The following is a 12,091-nucleotide window of genomic DNA, read 5'->3' on the forward strand; positions in this document are numbered from 1 at the left end:
CAAACTTTCCTAAGAGGTACTTAAAATACATGTACATATGAAACAAAGGGCCTGCTAGTACTGTTACAGGAAGTCACAAAATGTTCTCGTCCGGCTTTAGTCATAACTGACAGTTCCATCTGACAGTACCATCAAATAAACGCAGCCTCGGAAGACCGTTGTCCAATCCTACACGACGAGGGGCGGGACTTCGCCGTTTCATAACAACGGCTTGCACTTCGTATAAAATAAGTGCTCCCACCGACCTCGAAAACATTATGTCTGGCTGGGGTTAATTGGCAGAGGTAAACATGATCCGAGATACTATCTAAAAGGTAGGTGTCATGATGCATTTTGTTGTATACATTCTATAAGAAAACAGCATACGGCAAAGGAAGCTGCTGGTATCTTGCATTTCATGTCTTAATGTCCTAGTCTAGCTCATCGTGCAGCATACTGTATTCACAGATCGCGGTGAAGTGAGTTTTAAGTTGGACATTTGACAGACTAACTCTGGAGGCAGCGACGTTTTCTCACGCAGTCTCCCCCAGCGATGGTAGAAGAAGGACGGTTAACTCAAATTCAGGCACTTGCACTTAGCCAACAGAGATTGACCATTTATATATTACTTACTTTTCTATGTGCACAAAACTGTTAGATTTACTGTATCTCCATGCTGACTTGCCCATAGGTCTCTGTTGCGGTATTAATTAATGTTATGTATGTTTTTTGAGGAATAATTGCTTTTTTTACTTCCATGTCATGTGAACCAGTGCCCTAATAAGACACTCCTCGTTGTAATAGATTTTGTTGCTACAAATATTGACCTATTTAATATTAATATTAAATATTTGTGTTTGTTTTTTTAATAGCTTCTCCGTGTCATGTGACCCAGTGCCCTCAAAACAATTTTACATGATTAAACTCACTTGGACAAACAAGACACACCTCATTATATTTTTTGCTTTTTCCATTTAGTATTAATACTTTTGAATTAAAATGTGTGCGTTTTTGTCCTAGTGAGTACATCTGAGATTGGTTTGAGGGCACTGGATGACATGAAAGCTACTGGCAATTAAAAAGCAATGATTATATAAAAAAGATGTTTTACACTTCAATAATAATTAGTGGAAGCCATCAGCCCAATTTACTTTGATTTTTAATTCTTGCTTTCATATATATGGGTAAGTCAGCATGGAGATATTGCAAAACTAACAGTTTTGTGCCCATGAAACAGTAATTTATTGATGGTCCCTAAATCAGTCTCTGTGCTGGGAGTTGAGCTAACAGTCCTTCTAACATCTCTGGGGGAGACAGATTGAGAAAACGTCGCTGGCTCCAGAGTGAATGTCTGTCAAATATCCAACTTAAAACTAACTTCACCCCGCACCGGGACAAACAAAGGAAGGAAGGAATAATGTGGATGACATACTGTATGTTTCCTCTGTAAACTGTACTTGCATGTTGAATTTTGCAAAAACAGAATCTAGTGTTACGCTCTTTAATGTACTACATTTTATTAAACTGTTATAACAGTTTTATATCTGCTCAAACATGTACAGTTGACCCGTATTTTCCCCATATTCTCTGCACTCATCTTAAATGTACTTTCTTCATCTCTTTTTCAGGGAATATCACAACCCCTCAAAATGAAGGGCCTTTTCCTTGTGGAGCCGGTGATTGCCTTGTACGCTTTCTCCAGTTTTCTCATCTATCCTCTTGTGCAGCAGTATGTGTACCGGCGGATATGGGAGCAGCTGACAAACAACACCTATCCCGTCTCAGACAACACCTCCAGATGTGCAACAAACAGCAGCCAGCCGAGCTACCATGAGGTTTGTCATTAATTACTGCATGTAAGAGAGGATGAATAAAAGTAACTCAGTGTTCCCAATTACAAATGTTTGGAACAAGTTCACTTTAGACACGCTTAGAATAAATGCTCTTATATAAACCCAACAGTTGAACATTTTCAGTATGAGAAGAACATTTACACTTACATTAGCACTATGGATATTATGTGAGAACTATTTTAACATAACCCTTAAAGAAAAAAGCTGCCTCTGCTCTTCTTTGTTTTTGCTGCTTGCTACATTGTTATGCATGTGACGCTGACTCAATGATTGATGTGGCATGGTCTCTGTGTGTGGATGACAACAAATGTTTTCTGGACAAAAATATAACACAGAGCAGAGGTGCAGTTTTTTCTTCCTCAAGTGCAGTTGGTAGCTCAGAAAGTAATGTTTGCCTTCAGCTCTTAGCTGTCATGACTCAGCATAAATTTTCCTGTAATCCTTTAAAAACTCCTCTTGCAACACAGCTCGGGTAAATATACCTGATTCAGCTACTGCACCATGAGGTGATATGAAAGAGAGACCTCTGGCTAGAGTTCTGAACTCAATACATATGCCAAAGAGAGATAAACTTATTAAATCGTTATAATGATCATTTATTAACTTGCAGTACACCAACACATACTGCCTTTTCAAAGGACTTGAAAGAAATATGTCTGTAGTATGAGGAACCCTTTTATTTTTATCAAGTCTTTTAAAGACAAAAACGGAATGCAACAGGGAAGTGAGAACCAACACCCTGAACTAGAAAAGCCTGTTTTTGTCTTGAAACAGCCCCTACTGCACCTGTCGCACTATAGTGAAAAGCTTTGTTCCTGTTGGCCTTTAATAAGAAAAACCTTGCAGGAAATGTTTGTTCGTCACTATCTCCATTTAACTCGTGTGGTTTGTCGGGTAGTTTCCAGCTTGAATGGAGCTATTATGCCTCCAGAGACCTGCTAATAAGCTGAATGCAGACGTGATTTTATAACACAACGACTCTCTCTTTCTGTGTTTCCAGGAGGCACAGAGGCAGGCATCTCTCTTCTCCCTCTACACCGAGCTCTTCTCCACCATCCCCTCTTTGGTTGTCACTCTCATGCTTGTGGCGTACAGCGACCGGGGGGGCCGCAAAATCACAATCATCATGCCTTTGATCGGCACGTTGCTCTACACCTTGACCTTCCTGACCGTGTCCTTCTTTGAGCTCAACCTCTATTTGCTCATCGGCTCCTCGATCCTCAGCTCTCTGTTCGGCGGCTTGGGCACTTTTCTCGGGGGTTGTTTCGCCTACATAGCGGACTTGTGTGAGGACGGCAAGCAGAAGACGCTGCGCATGGCGGGAGTGGACATGATGATCGGCCTGTTATCGGGGGTGGCTTCAATATCAACAGGCTACTTCCTGAGAGCTGCGGGCTTTAACTGGCCTTTTGTAACCTCTGCATTGTGTCAGTGTTTAATCCTTTTTTATGCAATTTTTATTTTGGAAGAGACTGTGAAGAAGCCTCCCACTGATGCCATTAATCTAGAAGGGTCTCCTCAGCCCTCAGCCTTAAAACAGGTGATACACGGGGTCTACCACTTGTTTGCAGGGGCCAGCAGAAGGCGTACAACTGTCCTGGTCCTCCTGTTACTCATCTTCCTCAGCTTCTCCTTTGCTTATATTGGAGGGGTCTCCTTGATTACTCTATATGAGCTCAACAAGCCGCTGTGCTGGACTGAGATTCTGATCGGCTACGGCGCAGCACTTTCCTCCACCGTGTTCCTGACCAGTTTTGTAGGAGTGTCAGCGTTCACGTACTGCGGCGCGCCACAGCTGCTCATTGTCCTGTTCGGGATCCTGTCTGTCTCATCAGGCATGATCCTGTTAGGGTTCACCAAGACCACTTTATTCATGTTTTTAGGTGAGAAAAATTTGCTGCTTAAACCAATTGTGTACAGTAGCTTTAAATCTCATTTTTTAAGTGAAAAAAGACACCAAAGTCTTGCCTTGAGTTCTGCTACTCTTTGTCTGATGTCGAAACATTTCATATTTTAGCTGCATAAAAAAATAGAAAGGGAAAACTGAAGAGAACTATAAAACCAGAAATTACATAATTAAACTTTACAGGCTGGTTGCCGAGGTTACTGATTGACAGAACCTTTCCCAGCATGTTAACAAGGTCTAGAAGAAGATTATGGCTGCAGTATCTTTTTTATTTCATGAGATAATTGCATAGTAAAATGATAAGATAATATAACAAACTTATCAGTGCACATTTTGATTAAAAAAAATAACCTTACATAAAGTTATAGTGCAATATTAATTCACTTTATGATGCGTGTATATTTGATGTGGTTGCACAATAGTCCCTGCATTATGATGTGTAATATAATGACTGTGACTTGGTTACCGCAGTGAGAATACCGATGTTCCTCGCTGTCATGCCTTATCCCGTTCTGCGCTCCATGATGTCAAAGATCGTCTCAAAGTCTGAGCAGGGTGAGTGCTTTTAGGGCTTTGCAGGAGCCAAAGAACCATGTCCTTGTGTTTGTAGAGTCAGAGTCCATGAAGAGTTGTCTGACTCAGCAATTTCATAAAAACACCTGAAAACAAAGTACTTCAACTTTCTGCTCTACCCTTAGAGTTTGATTTTAGGAGTGTCCTGTTTGTCCACCTGTCAATTCTTAAAACAAGTTGTTATTCTTTCTTTGTTTTTTGTTTTTTGCAGGAGCCCTATTTGCCTGTCTCTGCTTCCTCGAGAGTTTAACCAGCAATGTGTCCTCGGCGGTCTTCAACAGTGTCTATGCTGCTACTGTGAAGTGGTACCCTGGCTTTGTCTTCCTGTTGTCTGCAGGACTCTGTGCCATCCCTTTGTTTTTCGTAGCGTAAGTTCACCATCTTGCCATCCATCCATCTATACCTCTTATCAGGGTCGCGGGGGGGCTGGACTGTGGGAGGAGGCCGGAGTACCCAAAGGGAACCCACGCATGCACAGGGGGGGACATGCAAACTGCACACAGAGAGGCCCACTTCCTCCGAACGAGGCGACAGCGCTAACCACTGCACAACCGTGCAGCCCATCATGTCGCCAATGTAACACAAAATTAAAGTCCCAAAGAAGCACTTTTGCACGTTTTATTATGTAGTGCAAAAACATAATTTAAGCACACAATCATAAGCTTCTAAACTTGTACACTATGGGGTTTAGTTAGCCATAAAAACCAACATGTAGCGCAAGTGTCCTAGAAATAGGTCATCCCTCATGGTTAGGTTATAACATGATGCAAGCAGGAACCATTCTGCATTTTCAAAGCTATCCTCAGTGGTGCATTCAGTGACCCTCCAAAAATATTAGTGTCCTAAAGATAGGATTGCATTGATCACATGACATGACCAATTTCCTACAAACAAACAGAAATATCTGTTGGTCTTGCTATTGAGCAAACTAGGTTGCAGGTTATTTTTCATGCATCAGCTGTCGAGCCGTACGCTGTGGATTGAGTTGCAGTATAAACAGCTCTTTTTTTCTTGCTGAGTCACTGGTTACCAGCTGACTCAAACAAGAAAAGTTCTGCTTTACATGTGCCCTTCAAAACCTAGAAGACTCGGTTCCTCATTCCTGGATTAATCACGACAACTTCCCCCACAGAGCAACCTTTTCACATGCATGTTTGTCATGTATTTTACGTCTTCTCTTTTCCTTGACTAATTCACCATCAACACAGACACTCATGTATAAAGAAAGGTTCAAAGGTGTACCATGTTCCTACATGTCGTCACACTGAGTGGGGCTGGGCAACTAGGGCTGCTAAGTCAGTCTGGGAGGTGCAGCGTGAGTGGATGCACTTCTGTCACATGCACCAGTTATTCAGAGAAGTCAAAGAATAACAAAACCACTGGTTCAATAATCGCAGGCTAACAGCCAAGGCCGATACGCACTCCACAGAAAGATCCCTTATACCAAGAAGTTCCATAAACTTTTAGATATTGATTCATTCTAGCTGTTTGACATTAAAACCTGTAAGATCAGTATCCCATTTAAATCGTAAGTGTTTGAATTTCACTAATCCTTTTGCTAAAAGGGATGTGTGTTGTCCCTTACTGAAACAAGCCGATGCAGGTCTGCAAACAGAAGCTGTGTTGAAACTGCTCATAAGGAACTGTTAGAGACCCTGCCCTTTCCCTTGTTTTGCTTCGTTTCTGACGATGCCTGTTTTCCCATGTTTCAGGGTGGTGGGGCTGATCGGAGTGGATGTTCCCAATGAGGAAAAAAAGGCAGAGCCCGTCTACTCAGGGGAGGAGGAACCTGTTGAAGATCTGAATGAAAACAGTCCTCTTCTAAGCCGAGCCACACAGACTGCCCAAACCTCACCAGCACTTTGTTAGGTTTTTATATCCTTATGAGTTCTTAGTTACTTTGCCTTAAAGTACCTCGATGACTTGTGTGTTCAGTTGCACAAGCTAATACTGCAGGTTACAGATGCATCTCTTTGGTTTTGTTTTTACTTCTGAAATTATGGAAACTGAAAAAGGGAGTTGTTTGCAAAAATGATCTAAAACAGGACATTTTTATTAGAACATTTTTGCATTCGATACATGCCAGGATTGTAGCATAAATAGGATGAATGGATGGATGTTAATGCTGTGCATCAAATCACGTACATATAAGTATGTAATTAGGAAGGTGTGTGAGTATTCTTAGATATTTTTTATACATCAAAGTGGCCAACACATACATCAAAGTGGCCAACACATTCAAAAGGAATTAATGTGTTTTCACAAGTTTTTCAGTGTGATTTGATTTGCAATTTTAAAGTTATTTATTTTCAGAGTTTAAGCTGTGAGAACTGATTCAGGTATGTCCTAGTTTTTTTGCCCTTGTCTCTCTATTAAAGGGGTACTTCAGGTTTTTTGAAGTGGGCGTGTATGAGGCACAATAGTAAGTGTACTATACAGAGGATAATAGCAAGGCCCGTGTTAGGAGAAGCTGGCCGGAGTTCCTACACAGAAGCAGAAGTACCGCTGCAGCCATAGTCATATAAATGAACATTTCAGTTGAAGTGTGCGCAGTGTTTTTTATTTTTGTCACCGCTTCACTTCGACATCAGACAGCCCTTTAGCCCACGTCTGTCTAACGAGATTTCTAGCAACACACCAAATAAGAAATGTAACTCAAACCTTTTTTTTTACATTAAGTTTCAAACAAATGACATTTTCTTAAAGACAAAAAATAAGAAAATATTGTAGCATAAGTGTGCATGTGTCACACTAATTCAAAATGTGAAGCCAGTAACCCCCAGGTGAGAGTTTAATAGAAACCAGTCAGTGCTTTTTAAGAAATTCATTGTCTTAAAAACAAATCTGTTTTATAGTTGTCCTCTAACCTTAATGTTTGGTGACCTAAGGGATGTTTAAGAAGGAAAAGACTGAAACAAGATCCTGTTTAAACATGTACAATGAAGACATTTGAAGAACAGGAGGGTTATTATAAGAATATTAATGTGTTTGTGTGTGTGTGAGGGAGAGAGAGTCAGGGTAAAGGTTGGAGTTTTTAATATACAATGATTGGCAGTTTATCAAATGATTTTGTACTATGTTATTTCAGTATAAATACTCTGACACAATGATTAATTCCAAACTCAAGTAGCCACACAGCTGAAAAACTGAGTGTAATTTTGTAATGTGATTCGTCTTCAAGTTACGATGTTTAATAACTTTGATTTTTCACCTGCTGTATCTGTTAAGTTGTTCATTCCTTCATGTCTTTGTATAAGCACAATTGAAAACAAACTAAAATAAATGAAGTGGTTTCTAGGAGAATCTTATGAGTTCCTCTAACACTTTCTCAAAGACCACAATCAATCAGGAAGACCGTTTCTTTCCACTGACAAGCCCAACACACTCTCTTCATTTTAAATCTGTAAGTCTTGCTTGTCTGCTGCTTGCTAAAACTGCCACTAATGGAGATTCATGAGAAACTGCAATGATGTGATTAGAAGTATTGGCCAGGACCTTTTCCTTGAAAGAATCAGCTGTTTTTCCAGGGAGACGTTATCCTCATGGGAAGCCTGCTCACTAATCAGACATCCAGTCAGCAAAAACATGCAGACTTTATTATGGTGTCTTATGTTAATATGCAGGTTTTTAGAATAAATATTGGGATATTAAAGTACATTTTTTTCTATAGCCAGCTGTTAACAGCTATAATGCTTTCATTTAGTGATTGAAATCTTGCTTTCCTGGGAAAGAAACTGTAAGTTACCTTTAACTGTTTGACACCAATTAAAGTTCATCTTCTAAAGTTGATTCAAACCTGGACGCAGAGTCACAGCACTAACATGCCATACAGAAAGACAGTTTAACTCACTTGATTGAAATCTCTTTGCAGGTTAGGAGCAGAGTTGTTTAAGCGACGCTGCATTTTGCATGTTGGCCACCAGGTGTCACACTTGCTCCATGCTCGCAGACACCGACACGCTGCACCTTTAATATCAGCCAACACAGACGGAAAAAAGCCTGACATAAAACACCAGCTGTTGCAGGATAGACGTTAAGACTTGTCCTTTATGATGTCTTATAATAAACACATTGTTACTGACTCACAAACAAGTCTTTTAATCTCCTTCAGTTCTTTCTTACAAATGCTACTCTGCTCTGTATTCCCTGTTTTCCAAAGGCTACAAAGGGACTATTGAGGGCTCTATTTTTAACCATAACAAACTTCATTATGCTGTCACTGCAGCCAAGACCTGTCTGCACTCAAGCTCATGGTCCCCAATATAAGAAAATACCTTGTATCAGGAAATATGCTGTTGATAGACAAGTTTTCGTACTTTTTTTACTCAACACTTTCCCTCATTAGTCTTATTTTTTTAAACGCTCCACCTCCTGTTTTTGTCCTCTACAGAGAAGTGTTCTTATTGTGCAAACATGCCTGTTTTTCTTTGAATCGCCCTTTCACCAGGATAGATGTCAGATGCAAGGAGAGTGCGTAAGCATGCAAACAGTGTGTCTTATGGATGATGAATGGACGTCAGAAATCCTGGCAGGGATCCCATCAGATTGCACGCTAACTTACTGTACCACTGTGTTAGTGTGGAAACAGAGAAGCACATATATCACCGACGTCTGCCACCGCAAAAAGATAAACGAGATGGCGGCGATGTAATGCTACTCCCTCACATGAATCTGCAGCGAATACGCCACACAAAATTAGATTACACTTATAATGCATCACAAGCACTGTTCTGTTTGTTGTCCGCACAGTGAGTTTTCTTTATCTTACGCTGTATTGAAAACTTGCACAGGAGGATGCTAGCTGTAAAGAAATGCTCCTGTAACATGTGGACCAAGCTGGTTCCGAATGGAAACATGTCGCAGACCTCCTCAAAATCAAGAGAACTTCTGTTTGAATTGGCTTCATTCGCGGAAACCCAAATGACGTCTGATCATAATGTGCACTTATTTGATTTCCATCCTTGAAAAGCGTGACTGCAGCCTGATTGTGAGCTATAACATTGACACTGAGTTTGAATGGAGCTCACTGCGCCGGAGGTCACATTAAGCGGGATCATCCGAGGCAGGGCCCGCTTGGCACCAAACATGAGGTTTCTGGTTGAATTAGAGATGGAGGTGTGGTGAGCAGTGACGAAGGGGGAGACGGTTTTCCCAGGGGCGAGGAGGAGCTCGGTTGGGGGGAAGACTGTTGCGGCTTGTGTGTGTCTGGCGTGCATGGGGTCGCTGAGGATGAAAAGAAAGGACTGGTTGATTATTGAGGCAGGGGATGGAGGGGTCTTTGGTTTCTGGTTTCCAAACTAGCTGAATCAGCAGTGTGATCATCTGCAGCACACCACATCACATCTCCAAGAGCTCCATCTCTGATGTTGATCCAGTAAGTTGCTAACAGACCCCTCTTTATCTCAACCTTCTGCTCCACGGAGGAGATTATTCACTGTAATATAAAAACTCATTTGAGGTGGTTTGTATGACTGAAGCTGTGGAATAGGGAATAAAGCGGGTCCCAGCATGGGGGGATTTGATCACACCAGGATACACTCACTTCTCATTCGGTAAACAGGCTCGGTAGCACAGAGAATTCACTATGTCATGCAGATTAAATTCCTTTCTCGCCTGTTCCCGGAGAGATTTTCCTGACCACAAAAGCTATTTCGGAGCCGTTTTATACCGAACACAGATACTTTATTGTTTTGCAGATTTGAAGTGTGCAGCTTCACTGGAGCAAATGCAGTTTAAATACATCCCTCAAAGTCACCTTCACAGCTGAGGAAGTGCAGAGCATTATGAATGCACTTGGCGTAGACTTTATGGTTGCATGACTGATCCTCTACACTCCTAATGCGCCTGTTTGGAGTTTACAGTGCAACAACGTTCCGAGTACTCGCACTGATGTTTTTCAGTAAATTTGTGTGTGGATGCCTCATATATTAACAACCCTACAATCTAAGATAGACACTTGAATGCGCAAGCTGTAGCCATGACAGTCACTTCCTCGATCACCCTCTGAACCACCAGCTGGAGGTCATCCATCTTTTCACTTCCTTTTCCTTCCGCAAAGGTCACACTGCCATGCTGGTTTTCTCCTGCTGGCAGGCCTGCCGTGCACTGCAGATGATCCGTGTTGGTTTAGTGTCTCTGCAGATGCTCCCCTCATGTTATGTGCGCCTGTTTAGTTGTAGGTTGTGTGCGTGCTTAGCTGGATGTTCGTTATAGATCCAGGAGTTCCTTCCCTGACCCATAATTACTGTCTTCCCTGCTGTAGTTTTTCTACGAAGGGTTATAATCACATGTCATAAATGATCAACAGTCTTTTTCAGACTTTCAACTTTCCCCTAAATCCTCTTGCATGGTCGTCCCTCTCCTTTGATTTACCCTTTCATCTCACTGAGATCAACACATCTGCCAACTGTACCTGTTCCTGTCACCATCTGGATCACATGGCTTCATGTGGTTACACACTCCTTCCACAGATGTCTTTTCCCAGTCTCTACTGCCAATAATGTCGATTCCCCCGACTCTCCTACTACCTCCCTTTTCTTCATCCTCCTTATTTCCTCTCCACTGCTTCACTTAAGAGAACTGACTGCCTGTTTTATGATCTGTTTCAAATGTAGATCTCTTGGCACACGCCTCAACCACAGACCCCTCATCTCTTCTCTCCTTTGCCATCACCAATCATCCAACCAACCAGGCTTAAGACTCCAGAAGTGGCTTTACAGTCGAACCTCCGCCTCTCCCACCCTGCAGATCTACTGTATGACACATTCACATAACCTCGGCTAAATGCCTGTATGAATTCAGCTGCTTCATTGCTTCACTTCACTGCAGCGCTATCACAGTATACAACACCACTTTAAGGCATGAACCAACAGCCAGCTTCATGTGTTCGTTTGTCATTGCTCTCCAAACAAACCTGGATTTGTTAAACAGTGGATTTGTTGTGCTTGCAGACATAAATAGATAAACTTTAAGTATGACACTGGTGTCATAGGGCAGCCTGATTATAGGACTAGAAATAAGTAGAAATTTTTCTGCCTCATTTTCAGAATCAGTGTTTGTTTTTTTTCAGTGTTACACAGGTGAAAAAAAGCTGTCCTTGAAACTGCTTTTATGAGAGTTGAACGGCATGTGAAGGCATCTGTTATGGCCAGTTCTTCCTGTTTCTTTGCGTCTTCTTGTTTTCCCCTGTCTGTGGCTGTGTCCAAAACCACATACTAACGTACTGCCTACTACATACTCAAACAGTATGTACTGCAAAGTGCCTACTAACCTGACTATTAGGATGCCGTTCGCATCATACTCAGAGCCGTCTTCTCCGTATCACGTGACTTAATCGTTTACGTATGTCCGGTCTGATCTCCGGTCCATCTACGCCATAGTAGTAGCTGAATAGCCGCAATGCATTTTGGGGCGGTTGAGTTCAACCAGTGAGCTCCCGTCTCATACTCAAACATCTGGGCCGATCTAGTATACATCTGGGCATTTCTCGCATACACAAAATTGCATACTATTAGATGGGAACGCATGACATACTCAATTTTACGTCATGGTTAGTATGATTGGTATGATTGGTATGATAGTATGCGGTTTCGGACACACCGTGCGTGTGTGTGTGTGTGTGTGTGTGTGTGTGTGTGTGTGGGCGTGTGGGCGTGGCTTCCCCAGTGACACTCTCCAGCTCCCTCCTGATTGCTGCTCATGCGACACACCTGTGGAAACCTGCACACCTGCTCTCCATCTACTCATCAACTCAACATCTCCAGCCACTTATCGCCATGTT

At 41.9% G+C, this 12,091-nt stretch overlaps 1 protein-coding gene across 1 annotated transcript; it reads left to right on the forward strand.

Moving 5' to 3' along the window:
* Positions 1-230: 230 nt before the first annotated feature.
* Positions 231-7,604, forward strand: LOC138600515 (lysosomal proton-coupled steroid conjugate and bile acid symporter SLC46A3). Its single transcript, XM_069671937.1, has 6 exons — positions 231-314; positions 1,608-1,814; positions 2,833-3,715; positions 4,210-4,293; positions 4,523-4,679; positions 6,024-7,604. The coding sequence occupies exons 2-6, from the start codon at positions 1,629-1,631 to the stop codon at positions 6,178-6,180; spliced, it is 1,467 nt and encodes a 488-aa protein (XP_069528038.1). The 5' UTR covers positions 231-314; positions 1,608-1,628; the 3' UTR covers positions 6,181-7,604.
* The last annotated feature ends 4,487 nt before the right edge of the window (positions 7,605-12,091 follow it).

Source organism: Semicossyphus pulcher, unplaced genomic scaffold (assembly GCF_022749685.1).
Source record: "Semicossyphus pulcher isolate SPU_LCO1_2020_fin unplaced genomic scaffold, fSemPul1.0.p SCAF_10, whole genome shotgun sequence".
Classification (NCBI taxonomy): domain Eukaryota; kingdom Metazoa; phylum Chordata; class Actinopteri; order Labriformes; family Labridae; genus Semicossyphus; species Semicossyphus pulcher.

Excerpts from the sequence above, each read along its gene's own strand:
- LOC138600515 (XM_069671937.1), top strand. The coding sequence starts at position 1,629 with ATGAAGGGCCTTTTCCTTGTGGAGCCGGTGATTGCCTTGTACGCTTTC. Across the intron at positions 3,716-4,209 it reads CACTTTATTCATGTTTTTAG|TGAGAATACCGATGTTCCTC; the intron begins GTGAGAAAAATT and ends TGGTTACCGCAG. Across the intron at positions 4,294-4,522 it reads CGTCTCAAAGTCTGAGCAGG|GAGCCCTATTTGCCTGTCTC; the intron begins GTGAGTGCTTTT and ends TGTTTTTTGCAG.